This window comes from Lethenteron reissneri, chromosome 16, assembly GCF_015708825.2.
Source record: "Lethenteron reissneri isolate LAM-NWPU_2019-01 chromosome 16, ASM1570882v1, whole genome shotgun sequence".
NCBI lineage: Eukaryota > Metazoa > Chordata > Hyperoartia > Petromyzontiformes > Petromyzontidae > Lethenteron > Lethenteron reissneri.
In genome coordinates this window covers 15,571,675-15,595,817 of record NC_083794.1, presented here as the reverse complement: position 1 = coordinate 15,595,817, position 24,143 = coordinate 15,571,675, and the positions used below count along the sequence as shown (strand labels likewise).

The 24,143-nt window shown below is 47.1% G+C and overlaps 1 protein-coding gene across 4 annotated transcripts in view; it reads right to left on the bottom strand.

Annotated features, from left to right (window-relative positions):
* Positions 1-3: 3 nt before the first annotated feature.
* Positions 4-24,143, bottom strand: part of LOC133343078 (serine/threonine-protein kinase PLK4-like) — a 60,512-nt gene continuing 36,372 nt past the window's right edge. Inside the window, exons 1-18 of one of the 4 annotated variants that reach the window (XM_061552560.1) lie at positions 20,487-20,522; positions 19,404-19,499; positions 18,958-19,053; positions 18,300-18,417; positions 17,466-17,743; positions 16,214-16,459; positions 15,179-15,780; positions 12,500-12,576; positions 8,223-8,824; positions 7,368-7,472; positions 6,720-6,822; positions 5,985-6,134; positions 5,024-5,166; positions 4,023-4,117; positions 3,461-3,581; positions 2,243-2,371; positions 1,572-1,678; positions 4-758 (exon numbers count right to left, since the gene is read on the bottom strand). In XM_061552560.1, the coding sequence (XP_061408544.1) occupies positions 554-758; positions 1,572-1,678; positions 2,243-2,371; positions 3,461-3,581; positions 4,023-4,117; positions 5,024-5,166; positions 5,985-6,134; positions 6,720-6,822; positions 7,368-7,472; positions 8,223-8,824; positions 12,500-12,576; positions 15,179-15,780; positions 16,214-16,459; positions 17,466-17,743; positions 18,300-18,417; positions 18,958-19,053; positions 19,404-19,406 (3,180 nt within the window). In that variant the 5' untranslated portion in view covers positions 19,407-19,499; positions 20,487-20,522 and the 3' untranslated portion in view covers positions 4-553. Of the gene's footprint in view, positions 759-1,571; positions 1,679-2,242; positions 2,372-3,460; positions 3,582-4,022; positions 4,118-5,023; positions 5,167-5,984; positions 6,135-6,719; positions 6,823-7,367; positions 7,473-8,222; positions 8,825-12,499; positions 12,577-15,178; positions 15,781-16,213; positions 16,460-17,465; positions 17,744-18,299; positions 18,418-18,957; positions 19,054-19,403; positions 19,500-20,090; positions 20,302-20,486; positions 20,523-24,143 lie in introns of those variants that run through there. The other 3 variants (XM_061552559.1, XM_061552558.1, XM_061552557.1) reach the window with 3 other exon arrangements.

The following is a 24,143-nucleotide window of genomic DNA, read 5'->3' as shown; positions in this document are numbered from 1 at the left end:
TTCAGGCAGTTTTTTTTCCCACTTCAACATTATGTACAAAAATGCATAATGCCATTCTCACAACATAAGCACATCTTTAATAAAACATTGGGAAAGGAAAAGTATAAAAATATAAATATGAAATAGAAAGATTTAAGTGTTCAAAAAATACGAGGTTAGCTTTACAAACTGAACGAGTAGCCACATTGTAGCTGATTTAAAGCACCAGAGTTAATACCGCTTTATTTAAAACCAGTACTGCACCTAAATAGGTAAGACGACATTCCAGGAGATGCCAAATGCAAGCAGCGGTTGCGCCTCTCCTGTGCACCCTCATGCATCCCCACATGCACGCACTGGCACAAGAGGCTTTGCAAGACCGAAGTGCTTTGTTCTTTTTGGCCTCACGTACGACTTATTTTCAGCCAGGTTTGACATATATTTCCACACATGGTCCACCACATTCAGTACACCTTTCTCCATGGCTACTAGTCATGTGTATACCCTTATCCACCAATGACCAGACATTTTCAGCAGTGAGAAATGCAAGCCTTGGGCACACCACAACGACGGCTCAGAGCCTATGTCCACCACAACGCCCGCGTGTCCTCCCTGTTCTCGAGCCTGGCGGGATGCCTGACCCAGCGTTTCCTGCGGTGTCATGAGTGATGGAGGTAGCGCCGGCTCCCAGCCCCGACGTCGCCAGCAACTCCACAACTCTCGGCAAGATCTGCAGCCGGTCCTTGAGCTGCTCAGGGAGTTGATCCTTCTGGGAGAACCTGTATTGCACACGAATTGCCAGAGCCACATCAGCATCCACTCAGGGCCAATTTACCCCGGTGCTCACAAAAAAGGGGACCGCACACCAGGGCCTGTGGATGGTGGAAGGGTTCCCCACTCCCACCACCGCTGCACCCCCCATTCTTCACGTGACATTCTGCCCCAGGCCTCCAGAAATTTCAAGGTGGCCCTATGTCCACTCGACCACCACCCTGTGGCAGTCTGCATGCAGAAAAATCCCAGCAGGGCAGGGGGAGGGCCACTGGAACGTTCAAGCACGGGGATGCTTGGAAGCAATTAATCAAATTCCCATTGCTGCCAGGTGGCTCTGGTAGAATGAGCGGCAAGCAATTGAAAGGCTGCGAGTTCAAATCCTGGTTTGGAGGGATTGACTTAGTCGATCATCCTTCCAGAGATGATAAAATGAGCTCCACTTTGTGATGAAGTCTACAGTGGATGACTTATGGACAGTCCCACCCACCACAGGAATGCAAAACAAATCACCACTGGCTCTGTAGGGCAGTACCAAGAGATGAGCAACCACCTCGATGTTCATTCAAGAAGGAAATCACTGTGACTTGGCCAACCATCATCAACCACCAATCTACTGCTCGATGAAGCCCTCCCCAAGCCAGTGCTACCCTCTCACAATTCTGTGCTCCATCCTGTCGGTGCACGTTCTCTTGGGTGCGTTCCATCCTTGGATGCCACTCAATGGCTATCCAGCTTCCCTTAAAGTGAAGACACCATCCCGTGCTCTGGTTATGACAGGTTTAGTGCGTGTTGCAGGAGTTGTTGGGAACGCGGCTGACCTGCTGGTGACTCCCAGGGAGTCGGTAAATGCGATGGAAGCGGCGGTGGGATGCACCTGCATCCGGCAGCCCTCGTTAAAGTGCACCCACACTTCGCCTGATGCCAACTGACCACCGCAACACCGGAAAAGAAAGTGTCAGTACATGCTACGACATGTTATATAGCAAACAACCACAAATGTGCGTGATTTCACTCTCCAATTCCCCACAAGCATGGCCTGTCGTTTCTCAGGGCAGTCTGGCTGATGATGAAGATCGAGACATCGTGGCCATGATTCCACCGCACCTCCTCGCTACCACCTCTCTGCTCTACGCCAGATCCCACAGTGGCTGTGCTGTAAATACAGTGACTTCTGCCCTTACAAAATCCCATTATCTTGTCTTAGGTCTCCCCTGGATTGCTGGACTACTCCAATGATGGTTTGTTTATAAACAGACCATTTTAGAGGGGGCAACTTGTAAATATATAGCCCTCCACAAAAAAACTTTCACAGGGGGCATATAACCATTGGGTTGAGAAGAACGGGTCTATGACATCCAACAGCTGTTAAAGGGAGGGAGGGGGGGCGTGGAAGCAACTGTCCCTTTTTGCACCCCCCCCCCCCATCCATGAGCACAGCTGATCATGGATATGCAACGCTGTGTGTCTACGCAGGGAGTGGAGTGTTCACCTGTGAGGCCCAGCCGACGAGCGGCACGAACACGGAGCGGACAACTTCCGCACGGCCACACGCTGACGAACCGCCCAGCGACACGGGACTCGAGGCCTCCGACATGGCCTTCCCGTCAAACAACAGCATCTGCAGAAACAACAAGCGAGACCGATAGTCGCGCTCAACTCTACTTGGTTACATATGTATATATGTATGTCTGTTGAACTTCTTTCACACTGTACCGGAAGCCAATGCAGCTCAGCAAGCACGAGATGGATCCGACTATGTCCAGTGCTCGCCGAGCTGCATTGGCTTCTGGTTGCCGAAATAATACATTTTAAGGTTGCACTCATTACACACAACCTGCTTGCCACAATACCTTGCTGATCTCGTCAAGGAGCATACACCATCACACAAACTACAGTACTGTGCGAAAGAAGTTCAACAAACATAAGTAGTCAATCATGCTCATTGGAAGTGCGCAGTTATAAAGAAATTAGTTTTCAATTTAGATTTAAAAGTGCATAGCTCCAGTGGCTTCCTAATATCGGAAGAGCGTTCCAGACAGCCGCAGAAGTGCATCTGAAAGCGTGAGATGCAATGAAATAATGGCGAGATGTCCTACAACAATGATAATACATGGAGCTGTGTGCAATACAGCCTGCATTGACGGAACTGCGCTTGATTTCAACAAAGCAGTCGGGTTAAATGTTCTAGAATTTTCTAATTCACTCACTCACTGGCGATCAGTCGCCTCCCTCATCACTTTTCGATTACTACTACCATGGATACAGTTCCTATGGGTTTAACATGTTTCCTCCACTATAATGAGGACTCTGTCTACCAGACTGACTGTTTTGTCTCATCCACACTCTTCAACTGCCATAATGCAGATCACAACAACACACTAACATCACCCACCCATTCACCCACACACTCATCCACCCACCCACCACACTGCAGGTCAAAACATTTCTCTTTTTGCTCCTTCCCTCGCGCTGCCCCACTTTGTAATTCTGTCCCTTCGTCTCATTTCTTAAGCTCTTATAATAACCTTGCTCAAATAAAGAAACGTGTTACACTCTTCTCTATTATAACTTTAATACTGCTGCTTGTTGCTGACCACTTGACAATTTGGGCCTTTGGCCCTGTACTCAGCTGTCTAGCATTTGTACACGTCGGTGTTGTACAGGGTGTGGCAGAAGCAAGGAACCACACGCCGTGGGGCTCACGTACAGAGGGGGTGAGGGCCGGCGCTTGGCTGGGAGAGGGGGGCTGGACCATCCTTGTGACCCCCTCTTGGGTAGCAGGGGACGCTGACTCCGCTGGTAGGGGATTCACAATGTATAAGGGGCGCCTGGCAGGGGGTTAATGGGTGGAAGAACAAAAGGGAATTATCCTGTGTTACATAGAGCAAATACACCAGAGTATAAACTTGATTTGAAGCTTTCGTGACCGCAGGAATTACTGTTTAGTTCTTTCGGTAAAGTCACATGACTTTACCGAAAGAACTAACACCAGAGTATATCGGCACATGTGTGAATCACATCAGTCATATATAATCTTACTCTTTGATCGAAATGTATAAGTGCCGCGACCACCTCCTGGATACCAGGCGAGGTAGCAAAATAGGAGAACATGGAATAAACCCATGCAATAAACCATACAAACTCCACACAGAAATGCACCAGAGTCAGGAATAGACCCAGGCACTTCTTGCTGTGAGGCACAAGTGTCACCATTGCACCACGCTGCTGCTGCTGCTGTTGCCCTTAGATGAGACAGTGCGAGGGCCCACCTGGAGACCGTGATTGGGAAGAGGCAGATGCTGGGGTGACACTTGTCTTCTTGTGCCGAGATCAGTGCCTCCAGTGCCACACACTGCCTGTACACCTGGCTCAGCCACACACATGAAATTTATTAAATAAAAACGTTATTTGGTGATAATTTGTCAGTGGTGCACAAGTAAAAATAACAAATAATAAGCAATGTGTAATAATAACCAATGTGGCCTTAAAAAGAAAAACATTAAATAGGTGACATAAAAATGTACCGTGATGATCCAAGCCACTGTTCAATCAAGTGGCCAATTTGTAGACGGAGATTTTAGATTAGATTGGTCATATGCTATGTTGAACATCCAAGATAAATAACAATTACTTTGCCACAATTAATGACAATGAATGAGAGCATTTGTCCAGCCTGGGTTCCCTGTTTCCTGGAGCAAAATGCCACGTGTGGGGCCCTTTAATCATTATCAACAAAAATCAGGCCCATAGTGGGGCCCTTCTTTGTGCGAGGCTCAGGGCAAATCACTCTTCCTCTGGGCAGGCCTGCATCCAGCATTCCACAGCCAAGCTATGCTATTGTAATGACAGGAGAGTCTACATGTGGTGTGAGTAGACTAGTGGCCACGGGAGGTAATGACAGGGGAGTCAGCCTACAGTGCAAATGCACTAGTGGCCACGGGAGGTAATGACAGGGGTGTCAGCTTTGAGCGCGAAGGGACTGGTGGCTACGGGAATGATCGAGAAGGGAGCGCGGTCAGGTGACGGAAGAGAACGGTAGAATCTGCTGGTGGAGCGAGCGTCCAGAGTCAGCGAGAAGGTTCGGGAAGGGGGGCGTGGCCTCGGTCCGTATATAAGGAAGATGCGTGGGAGATTCAGGGCTGTTGCAGTGGGGTCTCCGCCTGTGTCAAGTGAACGTGTCTTCAATAAAGTGCCATCTCCAGAGAAGTGTGTCAAGTCGTCTTTACACTATCAAACACAAACATCTGTGGGTGATGGTGGAGGTGCTCACTTGCTCTGCGTGACACAAGTACGTCCTCACTCCCTCGGCCGCCCCCACTCCATCCATGGCCACAGAGCCATCGAGCACGCTGAGCCTGCCGGAGGGCTCAATCACACGCATGCTGGCTTCACCACCCCGGTGAACCTTGGCTCCTGACGAGAATTGAGAAAACGTTTGTAAGCTCACGTGAGCGGGTCTCATACAAAAGTGACACTACAACTGCTCCTGCGAAGCTCATTGTTTCTATACAGCAATCATAGTTTTTGCAATAGCCAGTTGGCTCAGTGGTAGAGCGAGGGGCTCACAATCGTAAGGTTGCAAGTTCAAACCCTGATTGGGGGTTGACTAGGACCATAATCCCTTCAGGGTCCATCAAACTATTACTGTTTTGCATGAAATTCGACACTGGTTGTCCAATGGAGAGACTCTCCCCTGTCATATGAATACATTTCCACCACTAGCTCAAGGCTGTAAACCGGCAATGAACACCACCTCAATACTCATTTGAGGAGAAAATTATTGAACTATACTTTTAAGGAACTTGAGAAATCCCCACCCACAATTTCCCTGAGCCATTTCAATACAAAAACTGATTTTGAACAAGGAAGAAAAATCATGCAAGTGCATGGATTTTATTTCACTTTCAAACATGCGTTTGTCCTGGGAAGTTTACAATTAGCGATAACTGTACTGTTTGCGCTAGGCACGCATGAGGCAGTACGACTATAGAACGTAATGATACAACAAGGTACGGATAGTGGCTCTGCCAAGGGAAGCCATGGGTTAACCCGTCGATCAATTTGTCCAGGTTTTATAAAGGATAAGTTTTTGTTAGCAACACAACTTTATAATGACAACAAAGTTTTGTTTATTTTGGATCATCACGAGAGTTACTGTGCCCCTGCATTACAGAAACACATAACGCTTTAACCTCAGTTGGAAAGTGTAAAACAAAAACACCACCTCCTACCATCATAGAAGCAAGCTTCGAAGTCCGGTTGAGGAGAATTTTCCATGAGCGTGCACTTGGCATGCTGGGTGTAGAGCGTCACCTTGGGCGTCTTGGAGCGCACCAGCTGCACAAACCTAGCAGCGTACTTGTACTTCTTCCAGTAGGTCTCTAGCAGCAGGACGGGACACAGCGCACGCACAATTCGACATGGACATCAGTTACAACTGTACAGCCACGTGTGGCCAGGGCAGTGCCACTCACATTTCTCCTCAGATACTGGAGTTGCTGTGGTATAATGGTTAGGGCACTGGACTCACAATCTAAAAGTTACAGATTCAATGCCACACTGTGTGGTAGATTAAACAATGGTGCACATATTCTTGGTCCTTTTGGTAAAGTCACGTAGAAGGGATATAATAAAATAATAAAAATAAAACAATACAATTCTCACGACGTTTCGATCGCAACACAAGCAATCATCAGGTGTGAAAACCACAGCAAGAAAATGTTCTTGCTGTGGTTTATTATTTCCCTTCTACGTGACTTTACCGAAAGAACCAAGAATATGAATCCCTGCAGTCACGAAAGCTTTAAATCGAAATGGTGCACATTTTCCATATCCCTCTGCGTAGCTGGGTGGATTTGGTTGGGTGGTTTTCTGGCTGGGTGGCTGGGTAACTGGGCAAGTGGGCGAGTCAACGAGGTCGGCCGATACTCAGACCCATGGGTGAGGTGTGTTTGTTGTCGTTTTACCTGGAAGTGTGTGATAGGAGTAGATAACGACCTCCTCTGGGGGTGATGAAGGCCGGTCGTCCAGGGGAAAGCCTCGACCTTCGTTGGGCTGATATAGGCGGATCTGAGGAAGCCATTTCGCCAAGTTATGTAAACACACTTACACCTCTCCCCAGAGTTTGTGATGATGTCTCTACTTGTGAATGGCTCATCTTGCCTCAGAACCTGGACTACTCTTACAGGACAGATCACCATTAACTTATTAGAGCAATTGACAAGTTGCAGGTAACCTGACATGCTTGCTATGGCTCAAGGGGAATTCTTATAAGGCCTTTACCAAACCTCTAAATAAGGGTTGTCAGGTAAATGGACAATTATATAAAAGACAAATGACCATAACAATGATACTAAATAACGATTAAGCCTATCAGCATTACGCAGTCATCCAGCTATGGTTCAAACCTGACTGCTGATGAGACTGAATGTTGAAACCGGTCCCGAGCTTGCTTATATTGAATAAAGCTGATAAGATGCCGATGTGATACGTAGGCATTACCTATTTCATAACAATTAACAATTCCAGGAAATTCTTGATAACCCAGAAGCATTATTAACCTGTGGTTTATATTCAACTCAGTGTGCACGCGTTTGCTCTCCACACAAACACACCTGCTGCCCATCACTGGAGATACGCAGAACTTCCCGCACTCGCTCCCGCCCACTCCGCCCCTTCAGGAACTCCAGACACACCTCTCCATCTTCCAGCACGCTCACCTAACCGAAACACAATTCGTTACCAGACAAAATGAACTTGATGCAGCTGTATGCATTACATTTAACAACATGTAAAGCTGTGCTGCTTACAAACAGCAGGAAGGTACAACTCGCATCCATATGCCATGCAGGCATGTCTTGTGACCACCACATTGCATGTACAATTCTGTCAGCCTTGTCGAATCCACCAGCTCAGAAGAGCTAAACATGTGGCCATATTATTGTTTACATGGCATGCATGCAAGGCATATGGATGGGAGTTGTACCTTTCTTCCTACTGTTTCTGAGCACCTCCGATTAGCATGGTTGGCTACCTCGTGTGAAGTTCAAAATACATACAGTAAAACCTTGAATTGTGAGCATAATTCGTTCCGGAAACGTGTTTGTAATCCAAAGCACTCGTATATCAAGGCACTCGTATATCAGTTGTGATCACGTGACGTTCAGCAGACAAAGCGTATACGTACTACTCGTATTGCAAGACCTCGCTCGTTTATCAAATTAATATTTATTTAAAAATTTGCTCGTCTTGCAAAACACTCGCAGACCAAGTTACTCGCAATCCAAGGTTTTACTGTACATATATCCAACTTGGATTTTTAAATTGTCTCCCATCTGCAAGCATTATATTATTATGAGGAGGGGTTTTCTTATCACTCACAGAAAGGGTTTAGTTTTATGACTTGCATGCCATGTGACTACCACACTGTATGTATAATGCTGTCAGCTATGGCGAGTCCACCAACTCACCACCGCGTTCTTCGTGAGCTGCCGAATTGGCCGCAGGCGGATGCTGTTGAGAAGCGACGTCACGTGGCTAATAACGTTACGCCCTGCACTGCCATCTTTCGGCATGACATCGTCCGAGGGCCAGTGCGCCTGCATCTCCTGCGTGTCCGCACGTCTCTCAACCCCTTGTCCACACCGACCGTCTGCTTGCTTCTTAATGAGTCCCCTTGCCGGAGGGTAGTGACGGGGATCTGTGGCTCCATGGCAGTGCGGCTGGGAGGCCACACCACAACCAGCTCTACCACCAGCAGTGCCACTCAATGGGGTAGCAGCGCAGCCCACAAACACAGACGAGCGATTCGTTCCTTGCAAAGCATCACCTCCATCACCGGTCCCACCGCCACTACCGCATGATGCCACTGTGAACGGCCTGCCGCTGTGGCTGGGCAGCGCAGGTGCCACTCCCTCCCGCCGTCCTTCCCTGCCATCCTCCCTGTGGTCCCGGGAGGCCGCCGTGGTTTGGCATCCCCCCCTGGGCCCATGGGCCTCCCCCGCCACGTCGGGGCCTTGGCAGCCACACTGTGAGCTGTGCTTCTCACACAGCGCCTTGTCTGCTATGCGGCCTGAAAAGCCACGTGAACGGTTAGTGGGTACCCACACAAAACTAACACTACAATGTGATTAATTAATCATCCGATACATTAATTCATAACTGATCTCTGCGTTAGAACATGTAATGATCTGCCCAAAATTGTCTAATGAGACCCACCACTATCCAACACTGCCAAACAAATAAAATTTCCACCTAAACAAGATTTGAATGTGCCAATTACACTGTTCTACAATTTTTTAGACGTCGTCTGCTTCAGAGATGAAATATGCTGTTTAACATGGATTTTGATGTGTTGAATTCAAATATGACAATTAAAACAACCGATTGGCTACTGTTCCCAAGATATTTTAGTTTTAACATTTTACGTCTATGTATATTGTGTAGATAGTAGAGTTTTATGCATAAATTGTAAACCTGGGTCTTTTCATGTGTTTATGGTTGCTTTACATGATAACGTCACTTGTCCTGTTCATGTAACACTTCAAAAATCAGCAAAAGGGTTATATAAATAAAATTATTATGAAACAAAAGACAAAAAACTATAAGTACATAGTTTAGTCCTTATTCAGTGTCTACTCGGCGCTTCTTGGCTTGTCTCTTGTATTCATTAAATGGAGCATCTCTTGTCACTGTCCAGCAATAGTCTGCAACCATTGATGGGCTCCATTTGCCCTGATAGTTTTTCCATTGTTGCAATGTCCTTGTGAAATGGCTTGCCATGCTCGTCGCTCACTGCTCCACAGTTCGGTGGGAAAAAATCTAGATGAGAGTGCAAAAAAATATCTTTAGTGATGTGTTGCAACCAAGGCTTTTGTATGCCTTGAGTAGGTTTTCCACCAACTCCCTGTAGTTGTCTGCCTTGTTGTTTCCGAGAAAATTTGTTGCAACTGGAAGGCGTTCCATGCCGTCTTTTCCTTGCCATGCAGTGCACTGTCAAATGGATCCTCTCGACGGAGTTCACGAATCTGACTACCAACAAAGACACCTTTTATCTTAGCTTCACTTAACCTTGGAAATTTTCCACGGAGGTACTGGAAAGTTGCTTGTGTTTTGTCCATGGCTTTGACAAAGTTTTTCATCAGACCCAGCTTGATGTGTAAGGGTGATAACAAAATCTTCCTTGATTCAACAAGTGGTGGATGCTGAACACTTTTCCTCCCAGGCTCAAATGACTGTCCGAGTGGCCAATCTATCTTGATGTAGTTGGAATCTCTCGCACGACTATCCCATTCCCAGAGAAAACAGCAGTACTTTGTGTATCCAGTCTGCAGACGAAGCAAGATAGCAACAACCTTCAAATCGCCACAAAGCTGCCATTGATGTTGGCCATAGTTTATGCACCTCAAAAGTTGTTTCATGTTGACATAGGTTTTCTTCATGTGGACTGCATGACCAACTGGAATTGATGGCAATACATTGCCATTATGCAGCAAAACAGCTTCAAGACTCATCTTCGATTAATCAATGAACAGTCTCCATTCATCTGGATCATGAACGATGTTGAGGGCTGCCATCACACCATCGATGTTGTTGCAAGCTAAGAAGAATGGGACAAGATCCTTTTGACGATCACAGAACATGGAAACCCTAACATCACTTGCCAGGAGATTCCACTGCTGCAGTTTGGAGCCCAACAGCTCTGCCTTACTCTTGGGTAGTTCCAAATTCCTGACAAGGTCTTTAAGTTCACCTTGTGGTTCAGAGGAGGAGGTAGGGGAGAAAATCTGAGTCATGTGACCTTGATGGTTCAGGACCAGAAGTTTCATCCTCTTCCTCATTTGACTCAAGTGAGAAAGATTCTGGTGCATCAGGAACCGGCAGTCCTTCTCCGTGGGGTACTGGGCGCATAGGTGATGGAATGTTTGGATAATGCACAGTCCACTTTTTCTTCTTTGACACACCTTTCCCAAGTGGAGGCACCATGTAGAAGTAGCAATTGCTGATATGATCTGTTGGCTCTCTCCAAATCATTGGCACTGCAAAAGGCATAGATTTACTTTTCCTATTCAACCACTGGTTAAGATTTGTTGCACAAGTGTTGCAGCATATGTGCGGAGCCCACATCTTGTCTTGATCTCCAATTTTGGCTAAACAGAAATGTGTCCCTTTGCGAAATCAAACACCGTCAAATATAAGAGCACGACACTGTATGATTTCTAAAGCTGATATAGGGAAATTTGTTCAGCAGAGGGATGTAAGCCTAGTTATGATTGCATCATCCATGACTTCTAGGAATAACATGTAGCAATTCATATCATGTATGATGCAATACCAGGTTAAAATTGCATCATTCATTGTTTTGCTCAAAAAGCAAGTACAGTCCAAACCCAGCCATAGATGTATTCATAGATCGAGTCAAAGATGTATTTAGTCATTTCTGGTTTAAATTGAGATCCCTTCCCTTTATAACTCACTTATCCTCCGCCATTCTCAAGTCAAGGGTCGTATATACTGACCCAGCAGCATATCTTGAAAACTAGAACCAATCAATAATTTTAAGCATCCTTTTCATTATCAGTGACCCAGAGTAAGTAAAGTTGGACTACATTTATTTCGGAAGCATTTTGGCTGTAGACCAGTGTTATTATTGTGTTATCACGCTGGGAAGTTCAAGAACAATGCTTACATTGCTAAATTTGGTTTGTGAGAATTGTTCTTGAAATTACTGATGAGCTGAAACAGTAACAACTGGCGCATTCAATGCTTGTACACGTGACAATTTTAATTGTTTGGCCATGTTGGGTTTTCTAATATAATTTAATAAAATCACTATGTGGCCAAACCCAAAAATCTACTGTGAATAAAGGCTGCAAAATCCCATATCAATGAATCAATTACCAATTAATGAAATAATTCAAGCAAGCCTGACTGCTGATGAGACCAAGAAGGTTCAAACTGGTTGATTTTGCTTGTGCTGAAAATATGCCATTGGAATTATACACTCCTAGAAGGCTGTGTGGCTGATGGAATGTGTAAAATTTTATTTTAAATTCTCCACAATGATGTAAATAATTATTCTATGGAATAGTTTTTTTACTTTACACAACCAGAACGTGTCCCATCTCCTCAAATCCTGGAAGCCAAGCAAGGTTTGAGCCTGGAGAGTGCTTGGATGGGTGACCAACACACATGCAACAGGTGTTATAAGCTGCAGCAGAATAATAATGTCACCAGAAGGAAGTGCTGTAAAATCAATTGTTGTCCTGTACTAAGCTCCAATTTCTATTCTCAACACCTTCACCAACCCGCACTGATGAGTGCTCTGAAGTATGTTAAAAAAACCCCAACAACTTGCAGGGTTTGGGGAAGCCCTCATCCAGCTGTGGAGTGCCAAAAGGGGCTGTTGATGTACTTTTCATTTTTTGTAATTAAAGTTAAAGTAATTTCCTGCTCAAATGAGCATTCAGGTGGTGCTCATCCCATGCTTACAGCCCTTAGTCTATCCATAAAACAACCACGATGGTCTTCCCCACAAAATGGTACTCATTGTATCAACTGTAGAGAGTCGATGGACCAAGTAACGCCCCAAACCAGGATATTAACACACAACAGTTCTGACTGAGCCGCTCGCTCTACTGTTCGAGCCTCCTGGCTGGATTAAAAATATTTTTTAAGATTTCACAAGATGAAGAATGTGACTCTACGACTTCTGATGAGACTTAGAACATGTGAAGCCATAACTCACCTAGATCCAAGCAGGCGTTGTTGTTCCACAGGCGATCCCCATCCACTCTGTCTGACATGAGTGACTGGTGACATTCCCTGTCAAAGACATTATACCAGCCGTGCATCCTTATAAACACTTAGTAAATATGCAGAAACACACACATTTAAGCACAAAAAGCTTCACTCATTGATCCCTGCAACCATGAGGACTGTCTACCAGACATTTTTTCATCTAATCCAAATTGTTAAACCACCACACTGCAGGTCATAACAACACACTCACTCACGCACCGACCCACCTCATCACACTGCAGATCACAACACTTCTCTTTATCCTTCTTCCCTCGCACTGATTTGCTTCCCTTCCCATTATTCTTCTGGTCATCTCTTTTCCCAAGCTCTTTTAATATAACCTCGCTCAAATAAAAAAAGACGTGTTATCTCTCTAGCCATCACAACTTTGATAGTACTGTTAGCTGCTATCAGCTTGACGTGTTTTCAAGCTAGCCTAACTGTAACAGTCACATGATACATGCGAGTTTGTGTGTTTACTGTACATGTGTTATCACGTGTCATGCTGTCAATATCTGCCCTGGACATCCTTGTAATGAGATGTTCCCCATCTCCAAGATTTTCCAGGTGAAACATTTTAAATTAATAAAAATAAAACGTTTGATTATGAATCTTGACTTAAAGCTTTCGTGACTGCAGGAATTCATAATCTTTTGGTCTTTCGGTAAGTCACTGGCCCGATTTCTCTCTGAGACCTTACAACCATTCACTGGTAAGACCACCTCAGCCATACTTAACTCAGCTCACTTGTTATCGTTAATTAAGGACATTTCACTATCTCCAGGTGATTTTCTTGTTAGTTTCGATGAAGTATCTTTGTTTACCAAAGTTCCTGTGCCTGACACCATTGCAATCATTGAAGATTTGCTCCAACAAGGACTGAATGCTGATGTACCAGCCCTGGTGAGACACTGACTCACCAACACTTACTTCACCTGGAATGGAACATTCTACAAACAAGGTACCCCAATGGGTTCTCCCTTATCTCCAGTTGTAGCCAATGTTTTCATGGAAAAATTTGAGACAGATGCCATCCAGGCATCCACTCTACATCCGGCCTTGTGGAAGAGGTACGTAGATGACACGTTAGTCATCTGGCCACATGGCCGACGAGCTCTGAACCAATTCCTCAACCACATCAATTCCATACACCCAAGCCATCTAATTCACCATGGAGGTGGAAAAGGATGGCAAGTTACCATTCTTGGAAGTTTTAATCGAAAAGAGACCAGCTGGCTCAATGGGACACTGTCTACAGGAAAGCCACCCATATGGATGCCTACCTAAAACCTGACTCCTACCACCATCCATCCCAGAAGAATTCCGTCATCAAAACTCTACATCAGAGCTCGTTGTATTTCCGACCATCACCACCTAGCCAGTGAACTGTAACACGTACACCAAGCCCTCAAGATGAATGGATATTCAGACTACACAATCCGTAAAGCTATCACCCCAACCATTGGGAAAGAACCATCTGAGGATCCAATCAAAACCATCACCTTGCCATACATAGCAGGGGTCACCAAAAAGATTCCCAAAATCATGAGCAAACACAAGATCCAGGTTCGATTTAACACAGTGCATACAATTCGCGATCTGATCCCATTTGTTAAGGATGTGATCCCTCACATGCAATACCCCGGCGTCTACAAACTAAGCTGTGCCTGCGGCAGTAGTTACATTGGGGAACACAAGGCAGATCTGAAAAACAGAAGGACCAATACCTCAGCCTTGGCTGATCATTGTTTTAATGCGGTGGTCTCACACGAAATTGATTTCTCCAAGACGAAGGTACTCTGCAAACCCACTGGCTATCAACAAAGATTCGTTCATGAAGCCATCCAGATATATAGACACAGACACACTTTCAACCGAGAAGATGGGTACAAACTGAGCAATCATTGGAAGGACATTATTAACCAGTTGAAGTCATAACTGGCGGTGATGTTTCCATCCTACCTTCCGATGTTAGCAGTTATTTTCGACTCCTGATTTTACATTAACAGGTTCCCACGAACATAGCGGCCGTTTACATCGACATGCTAATCTCTTACATTGCCATGCTAATCTCTCTCACTTTAATATCACTAGACCCACCCACTTCGTTTATGACCCTTGGGCTACACCCATTTCAAACTTTTAAAACAGCCTGCCTCAGCAGCTTTCCCTCTCTTTTTTCTCCTGATGACGATTGCATGTGTTGCGATCGAAACGTCGTGATTTTTTATTCACTTTATTTTCATTTTTATTTGATTGTTCTATCTACGTGACTTTACCGAAAGACCCAAACAATACGTGTGATTATGGTTTGAAACAATATCTGGCCGGGTGGCAAAGCAGTTGAGTGACTCGCCATGGTCAAAATGTGCAAGTTTTTAAAACAACACCGCAAATTACCTAATTGTAAAACACATAGCAATCATTGCCTCCTACGGGAAAAACCTCACAGGACCCTCCTGCAAAAGAGTCTTGAGCCTCAGCGAGGCTTTCCTGGCTGAAACAGCTTCATAGCTCATCAGATTCCTCAAGTCTAAATAAAGATTTATTCTAAAGTCCCCTCCGTACATTCATGCCGATGCCCGTGCTCAATGCATTTGCGTGTCTGAGGAAGTCCTCAGGGTACCTGGTGCAGAGGGCGGAGTGAGAAGAGGATGTGTTCCGCCCCACCAAACTCCCACACACGTTAGCGCGCTCTTCGTGCCGCGAGCCACTTGGCTGTTCAGTCTCCGCTCGGGGTGCGGTACCGGCGCGCGCCGAGCCCAGGCCATGTTGCACAAACTTCTGAGCGCAACGCTGGCTCTCTGTGCTGGCTGTGATGCCGGGCTCGCGGGCTCCAGTGTGGCTTGGGCACTGTGCATCTGTCTTTGCTCGGCGGTCATCGGTTCCCCTCCGCATATTCGTGCTGATGCCGCTGTTAGTGCTCCGTGCATTGGTATGTCCCGGTCGACTGCCGGTGCGAGTGCTGTGGTCGCCGTTACGGTCTCTCTCGCTCCGGCAGGACGTCTCCGAGCGACACGCGCTGCCCTCCACTCCACCCAACCCACTGGTGCAGGTACTGCGGAACGCGTCATCAAATCCGAAGCTGGTCGCAGACTGTGAGGCCTGGGTAGATGTTTCTCTGCTACCACTCACCAAACGTGCGCCGGACCGGGATCTCTCTACGGTTACTGCTGCAGTAGACATGGTGGTGTTGCCACTGTCCATCGAGACCTCCACTCCTTGGGACTAAACAGAGCACAACATTAATGTGATAATCTGGTAACACAAGACATTCCAAGATTTGTATTTATGGTTTTAAACAATATCCAGGCAGGTGGCTCAGCAGCTGACTAGACATGGTCCACATTTGCACAAATTGAAAAATTATCCAAGAATTCCATAATTGGGAAACGCATAACAATCATCAAGCCCTCCTGCAAAATGCTAGCCGGACCCTCCGGAAAAAGTATTAAAGCTCAGTGAGGCTTTCCTGGGTAAACAAGTATCATAATAAAATGTGTAAAATTATCTAATATTGAGCCTGAATCTCGGAAAAGGCAATGACAGGAGCAACGAGAGGCCTTCCTGAGTAAACAAGGAGTAAAGGTGAATAATAATAACGTGTGACACAAGCACAAAAGCCTCTGTATGACACAGCAGTGGAGGAAATACTGCTCACCGGCATTGGATGCGAGCGGATCACTCCGCGTTCTGTGGTCATTCTACTACCGCCACCACGCAATGTCATGAAGGGGTGGTCAAGCACGCAGGCCAAACCAAGCCGGTCCACTGGGTTCTTCTGGAGCAGCTGGTGGATGAGGGAGCGCGCCGGCTTGGAGAGGTGCATCGGCTCGCTGTACTCTCCCAGTACCACGCGGTTTAGCGTTGTGCCAATCGCGTCCGTGTCAAACGGCGGCCGCCCCACCTGTCCAAACAAACAAAAACCCAACCATCCACATCACGTGGTTATTTTGACTTCCTTATAATAATTTTTACTTCTTGGATCTTGTCTTGATGCTTGATGTTGTTTCAAACAAAACCTACAATTTGGTAAATTTGGTGTTGAGAATTTTTTTTCAAATTTACCAGTGAGCTGAAACAATAATTGGCACATGTCGGTGGCGGAGCGTCTTAATGACATTCAGCTCGATAATTGTGGCCAAACCAGATGTATTAAATGTTAAGTTATCCATATTTGAATTTTTTTGGGTTGTTAAACGATAGCCGGTAAACCAGTGACCATTTTAATAATAATCACCAGTTCTGAAAGTCAGAAATAGTTTACATTGGAACGCGAGTAATGAGGGCATCAATTGGCACTCGCAAAGTACAAACGGCACAGCAGCCAAAGTCATTGTGTGGTACATAATTTGCCTTTCTTTCTCAGTTAAAAGGTAAAGGTTGCAGCACTGCAGTTGCTTGCTCACGTCACGGCTACCAGAAGGGCCTACAGAGAGCCCTAGAGATAATGTCAGTGCCCTTGCAATGGCTTAACCCATGTTATGGCACGATACAAGTTGTCACTATTAATTGGTCGCTTATCCCATGCTGACCAGACATCATCAAGGTGGGCATAGCCACACTTTACCCCACCACAAGTTGCCTGGCGATCAACTTAGGGTGGTGTAAACATGTATACTTCTCGGTGGAGATTGGGGAATTTAAGAAACTTGCATCCTGGTTGCAACTGCCTAGCCCCAAAACTGAATCAAACGGGCGACCTCTGGATGGCAAGTCCAGTGTGCCGACCATTATTCCACTGTGGCAGGTCCCTTATATTCCCGCTTAAAAACGTGAAAATGTTACGTTTACTGATAGATTGTGTGGAAAGATATTTTACCAGTTTTATTCATGCAATTACAGGAATGCAAAACAAACTGGTTCTAACAACCAGATTTTTTACATATCTGTAGTTATACACTCACACATACCAGCATGGTGTACAGCATGCACCCGAGCGACCAGACATCCGACTCCAACCCGTGTGCCCCGCGGGTTGCAATTTCCGGGGAGATGTAATTGGGTGTGCCGCACATGGTGAAGTGCTTTTCCTCCGGGAGCCGTAGCTGAGCAGCGAGACCAAAGTCGGCAATCTTGATGTTCATGTCGGCCGTGAGTAGGAGGTTGGAAAGCGTGAGGTCCCGGTGGAGGATTCCGTGGGAGTGCAGGTACAGCATCCCGTGCACCGTCTGCTTCATGAAGTGGCGCACTAAGCAAATGGGATAACTCGATTAAGACAACTATTTATTGACAACTCAAGGCCTACTTTATTGAGGGCGATATTGCCACAAAGTAAAGATTGATTGAATTAAGTGTCCACAAACTTGCCAGTCAACCACTGATTCATATCGTTACAAGTTCACACTACTGCAGAAGGACCTCCACTACAGTGAACTCGAGATAATTTGGTTTACGCTTTCATACTGACTAGACACATAGGAAGAGGCGAATGTACCTATATGTTAACCTACCAACCACGACCTGTCGATCAACTGTCAATCAGCACGTCTGGTAAAAGTAAAAAAATAAGACCAAATACCCCTATATCTCCCTCTCGTAGAGGCCCTTCCCCCAGCCGTGGCATGAGCGAGCAAGCAATTGCAGTCTAAGTCACGGTACAACCGTTTTGTCAATCAATTGCTGGATAACAGCATCTCCACGTCTAGAGGGGGCATGCTGGTTATTTGTCTGTACTTCACTAGGCTGGTCAGTATGCGGGTTGGTGAAGGCAGTGAGGTCAAGTTAGACCTGTGGATGAGCCTCACCTTGCTCTTCGGAGAAAGGCGTTCCTCCCTTGGCCTTGAGATAGCGTCCTACTTCCCCCTTGTGGCACATCTCCAGCACCAGGTACACATAGTTTTGGTCCTCAAAGCACGTGTACAACTGGACAAAGCGGCAACACACACAACGTCCTTGTTAAGGCCACATGAACAGTTACGAACTAAATCATTGATTTTAAAATGACATATGATGAATGTCCTCATGAAGAATCAACCCTATAAAGTGCTTCCAAGCTTTGACACGAACGCATGAAGCATGCGTGAGCTTGTATTATAGCAACTCTGTCCCTCCAGTATTATTCTTTACCCAGGAAATCCTGAGTCTCAAGACTCTTTTTCAGGAGGGTCCTGCCAACATTTCCACAGGACAGGGTAATGCTGCTATGTTTCCCAAGCAAGTTATTTGCGAGTATTTTTTTTTCAAACCATGACCCCACAGCACATAATGGCCTACTCGTTTTTGAATGACGCTCACTTTGAATCCGAGTTAATATGTCTACAGTTTGAGAGACTCGAACCGCGAACCTCTGCATCAAGCGGCGAACGTGCTACCGATGGGCCATGTCACCGGTACATCTTCTTGAGATGCAGTTATATTCAGATGATATGTATATCCACAATGTATTGTGAGAGGTGTGGGCACCTCAAGAACTGAAGGGTGCTTGAGCTGACAGTGGATCTCCACCTCATTCCGGACCCTCTTCAGCATGCCGGCCTTCTTCATCGCCTTTTTGTCAATCTGAGAACACACAATAGCATAATCTGTCTTAGCTGGAAAACAGACTGCAACAACAGGGAGCATGTCTGTGTGTCCTCGTGCGTCCCGATAGGACCATGTGTCTCAACATGTGGAAGTGGAGCTACTTTAACGACCCTGACGCATGTGACTGGTGAAGACCATCGAGCATCTATCTGCCTGTTGACTCGTAGAGGAGCCGCATAATGTGGAGGACCTCGCCAGGGCCAGAGAACGGGCCATAGCATATGCGAGATGAGATAAACACACAAGAAGAAGACGACCGTGTGTGTGTGTATCTCCATGTATCTCTGGTGTCTCTGTGTCTCAGTGCATCCGTCTCCCTGTCTCACCATCTTGATGGCGACCTCGATGAGGGAGCTCACGGAGCGCGCCCGGTACACGCAGGCAAAGGCCCCCTTCCCCAGTAGCTGCAGGACCTGGTAATCCTGCAGACACAGGAACACACACACAGAAATAAACAGATATACATATACGGCTACATACACACGAATATAATATACACATTGAAACATACACGAAGACACGCAGTTGTTCATGCACAGATATAGACACTCACATTACACACTCGGACACAGAAAAAAACAACGCAGATATACACACAGATCCACATATACATACTGAATTATTGTACACGGATAAAGACGCACACACACATATACAAAATGCGCACGTAAACACCAGCTATACCCACAGATAAACATGCACATACAGTATACTGTATACGTTAGTCCACTCCACATATATAGACACTCCGAGACATCCCAGAAGCACACACGGGTCCACATATCCACACAGATCACGCGGAGCCCACGCACACAATTGGGGCAAAGTGATGTGAGCCAGCAGCGATGAAGGTGGCGACCACAGAGCGGCAACACAACAACACAACCCCCTCTCGCCTCCTCACCACTCGTGCCCACTCATCGTCTCGTCCCGTTTCCCGTCCTCTACCCTCTTCCCCCATCTCCCTCCTCGTCTCCCCTCGTCTCCCCCACTCCCCTCAGAGCCCTCGTCACCTCGATTCTGTCTCCCATGGCCGGAGTCCCCATCCTCGCTATCGCCGGCGAAGAGCTCCGTGACGAGGTAGTTAATTATGAATTGGTGGGTTCACTGGTGAGTGGAGGGGTTCACTGGTTGCGAGTGAGCGCCGCTTAACGAGTTGCGATGTTCGCGGCCGCCGCCGCCGCCGCAACCCAACCCCGCCCGGCCATTTTGAATAAGGCGCCCGTTACAGGGTCAGGGGTCACGCGACATCTCAACATCTAAAATGTTTCACAAAACCGGCGATTAAAGTTCATTACGGCCACAACAAAAACCCGAGACCCTCGTTTCCCTCACATTTGCCACCATAATAATACTAATAATAAATCAAGGCCGGATTTGTTTAAAACCTTGGCGGATGTTGACGTCACCTCGCAGCGCGGATCCGCCCCGGAGCCCGGGCCGGGAACGGCGCCCCCAGCGGTCGCGAGGTCACCGCGCGAGGTCACCGCTCGAGGTCACCGCTCGAGGTCACAAGGTCACCACTCGAGGTCACTGCGCGAGGTCACCGCGCGAGGTCACCGCTCGAGGTCACCGCTCGAGGTCACAAGGTCACCACTCGAGGTCACTGCGCGAGGTCACCGCGCGAGGTCACCGCGCGAGGTCACCGCTCAAAGTCACAAGGTCACCACTCGAGGTCACCGCTCGAGGTCACCACTCGATGTCACCGCGCGAGGTCACCGCGCGAGGTCACCGCGCAAGGTCACCGCTCGAGGTCACAAGGTCACCACTCGAGGTCACCGCTCGAGGTCACCGCGCGAGGTCACCGCGCGCCTCGGCGCTGCCGAGACCACGAACAGCAGCGGCAGCAACACCGACACAGCGGACGATGTCCGCCTGCTTCAGAATTCTTGGGACCCCTGTGACCTTCACAGCCCAGCGCCTCGACGAATGGCCATGCACCGCTAGGGTTCGACTCACCGGTTTAGATTGAAAACTAATTTCTGTAGAGCTGCTCTTTGTGTGTACAGGAGTTTGTTGTCCGTTCCCCGCACCTACGATGAGTGTGGTTCGCTACGTACGGTGCGAAAGAAGTTCCAACGTATGGTGCATACACAGACGGAGACGGGGTTATGGTCAACTCCACTGGCTTCACCGAGCGCGTTGAATAGTCAGTGATCAGTATCGTAAATAAATACATTTCTCCGTCACATGTATGTCCTTCCACATGAAAACAACTATTTTATCTTACACATCCCATCAGTCACACACGCCCACCTTCTGGCAGTGTGTCGCATCAGCAGTATTGCTTCAATGCAATCAATACTCTGGACCGGGTTTGACATTAGGTGTCTCATCATCAATATTGGTGGACTGCCATATGTTACAGCAAGGGCCCTGTCTGTGAGATATATGGGTCCTGGTTCGACGCGAGACCGATGCACAACACAAGATGTGCGTCGAGACCCAAACATCTCCAAGCCGGTCCACTGTTGCCCGTGGCTTCGCCAATGCTGCCGAGACGATGCACGCACAGAAGGCCGTGGAGCTGATGGCATGTGTAAAAATAATTTCATATTTTTCATATGGAGGGATATGTTATACGTGGAGGAGGCAGATGGTATGCGTGTACACTGCGCAGTATTCTGCTACAACTGACAGAGAGTCAGAGACGATACAATCGAGAGGGCAGCAGGGCCCCGCTGTGGCCCTGTTCAAGGCAGCTCGTGGTTGTTGTTCTACTGATGGTGCAAGCGTAGAGGAGCCGTTGTGGCAACTTCAGAGATCACAACTGATTATTGTTTATTTCTATTCACAACGACACCGATTTTAACGCGAGTAAAGTATATTTTATAGTTTAGTGCCGAACTAGGGATCCATATCTAATAGAAGGGGTTTGCCTGTAAACATCTGACAGTTCACCAGCGAGACGGACTCTGCTAACGAAGGGCTGTCTGTCTGAGCCGGTCCAGTTTGCTTGTGCAGTGAGTTCTAGAGACGTCGGAGATATCCCTACACTTACATTGAACCAATTTTGCTGACATGTAATCAATCCCAGAAGGCCATACGACTGATGGGAAGTGTAAAACTAAAGTTTACGTGAAGCAACATACAGTATATGTCAATGAGATCACGCTTTTTTACGAAAATGATCACTGACTTCCAATGCACTACATGAAACCATTGGAGTGACCTTAACACTAACTCCGTCTGTGTGTCGCATCCTAACTCTGCCTGGTCAGTGGTCCACGCGCTGGGCTTCGAAAGGCAGTCGTCCCAAGGATCATCTCATAAGACTGAAAGCTTCTGGGGGTACATGGGCTTTCGCGTGGTGTACACAATGAGTACACACAGACGTGTACACATGCAGTACACAGGCAGTACACACGTGGTGTACACATGCAGTACACGCGTCGTGTACACAGGCAGTACACACAGGACGTGTACACAGGCAGTGCACACGTGGTGTACACATGCAGTACACAGGCAGTACACACGTCATGTACACATGCAGTACAAAGGCAGTACACACAGGACGGATTCACATGCAGCCCAGGAAGCGTGCCAACGTTGAACCAACATTGGCATGTGGTTGGCCCAACGTTCCATGTTTACTAGGAGTGCATTACCAGCGCACGTGAAGTGCATGCATCACGTGTACACACGCAGTGCACGACGTGTACACATGCAGTACACGCAGGACGTGTGCGGTACACACAGGATGCCCACATGCATTACACAGGAATTGAGTACAGAGACTATAAGGGACGTGTACACACGCAGTGCACGGCGTGTACACAAAGTGCACACAGGTCGTGTACACATTACACATTGGCCGTGATCGTGCGATGGTAGTACACGATGCAGGTATCGGCTGCAAGGTCGCCAGTAGGTGGCAGTGCAGCAATGGATGTTTGAGTCTCTCTGTGAGAGGTTTTGTCACCCCTCACATCGGCAGTCGGCTCTCTCCGGGTTCTCTCGTCTCCTCCCACGAGAAGCCAACCCTCACGTGCAGATTGGGATTTTTGGCCAAATATCCCCTCCTCAAAATGAGTCCTGAGACTTAGTGAGGCATTAAGCATTATCATTGTTATGTTTGTACAATGAAACCACAGGGGCGTGATTATGATTACTGTATTTACCTGCGCTGTCAGATAGGAAGCAATTAAGTCGTTAGCTAAGCGTTAACAAGCCTGACGTACACGTAACCACTGGCTCGGTGAGCTACAGATGATCATTTTCACACTCAAATAGCAAATAGCACACACCCAGCACGAGCCCTTCATGCACACGCAGTACACACCGTACACAAATTGCATGGAACCCCAGCACGCACGCAGTACACAGAGTACAAAAATGCACATAGTACACACAATGCATACACATGATCCACACATTACACACACGCACAGAGTACACACACGCAGTACACACACACACGCAGTACACACACACAGTACACGCAGTACACACACATGCAGTACACACACACGCAGTACACACACACACGCAGTACACACACACGCAGTACACACATACACGCAGTACACACACACGCAGTACACACACACAGTACACACACACAGTACACGCAGTACACACACACAGTACACGCAGTACACACACACACACACGCAGTACACACACACGCAGTACACACATACACGCAGTACACACACACAGTACACACACACAGTACACGCAGTACACACACACAGTACACGCAGTACACACACATGCAGTACACACACGCAGTACACACACACGCAGTACACACACACAGTACACGCAATACACACACATGCAGTACACACACACGCAGTACACACACACACGCAGTACACACACACGCAGTACACACACACGCAGTACACACATACACGCAGTACACACACACAGTACACACACACAGTACACGCAGTACACACACACACAGTACACGCAGTACACACACATGCAGTACACACACGCAGTACACACACACGCAGTACACACACACAGTACACGCAGTACACACACACACGCAGTACAAACACACGCAGTACACACACATGCAGTACACACACGCAGTACACACACATGCAGTA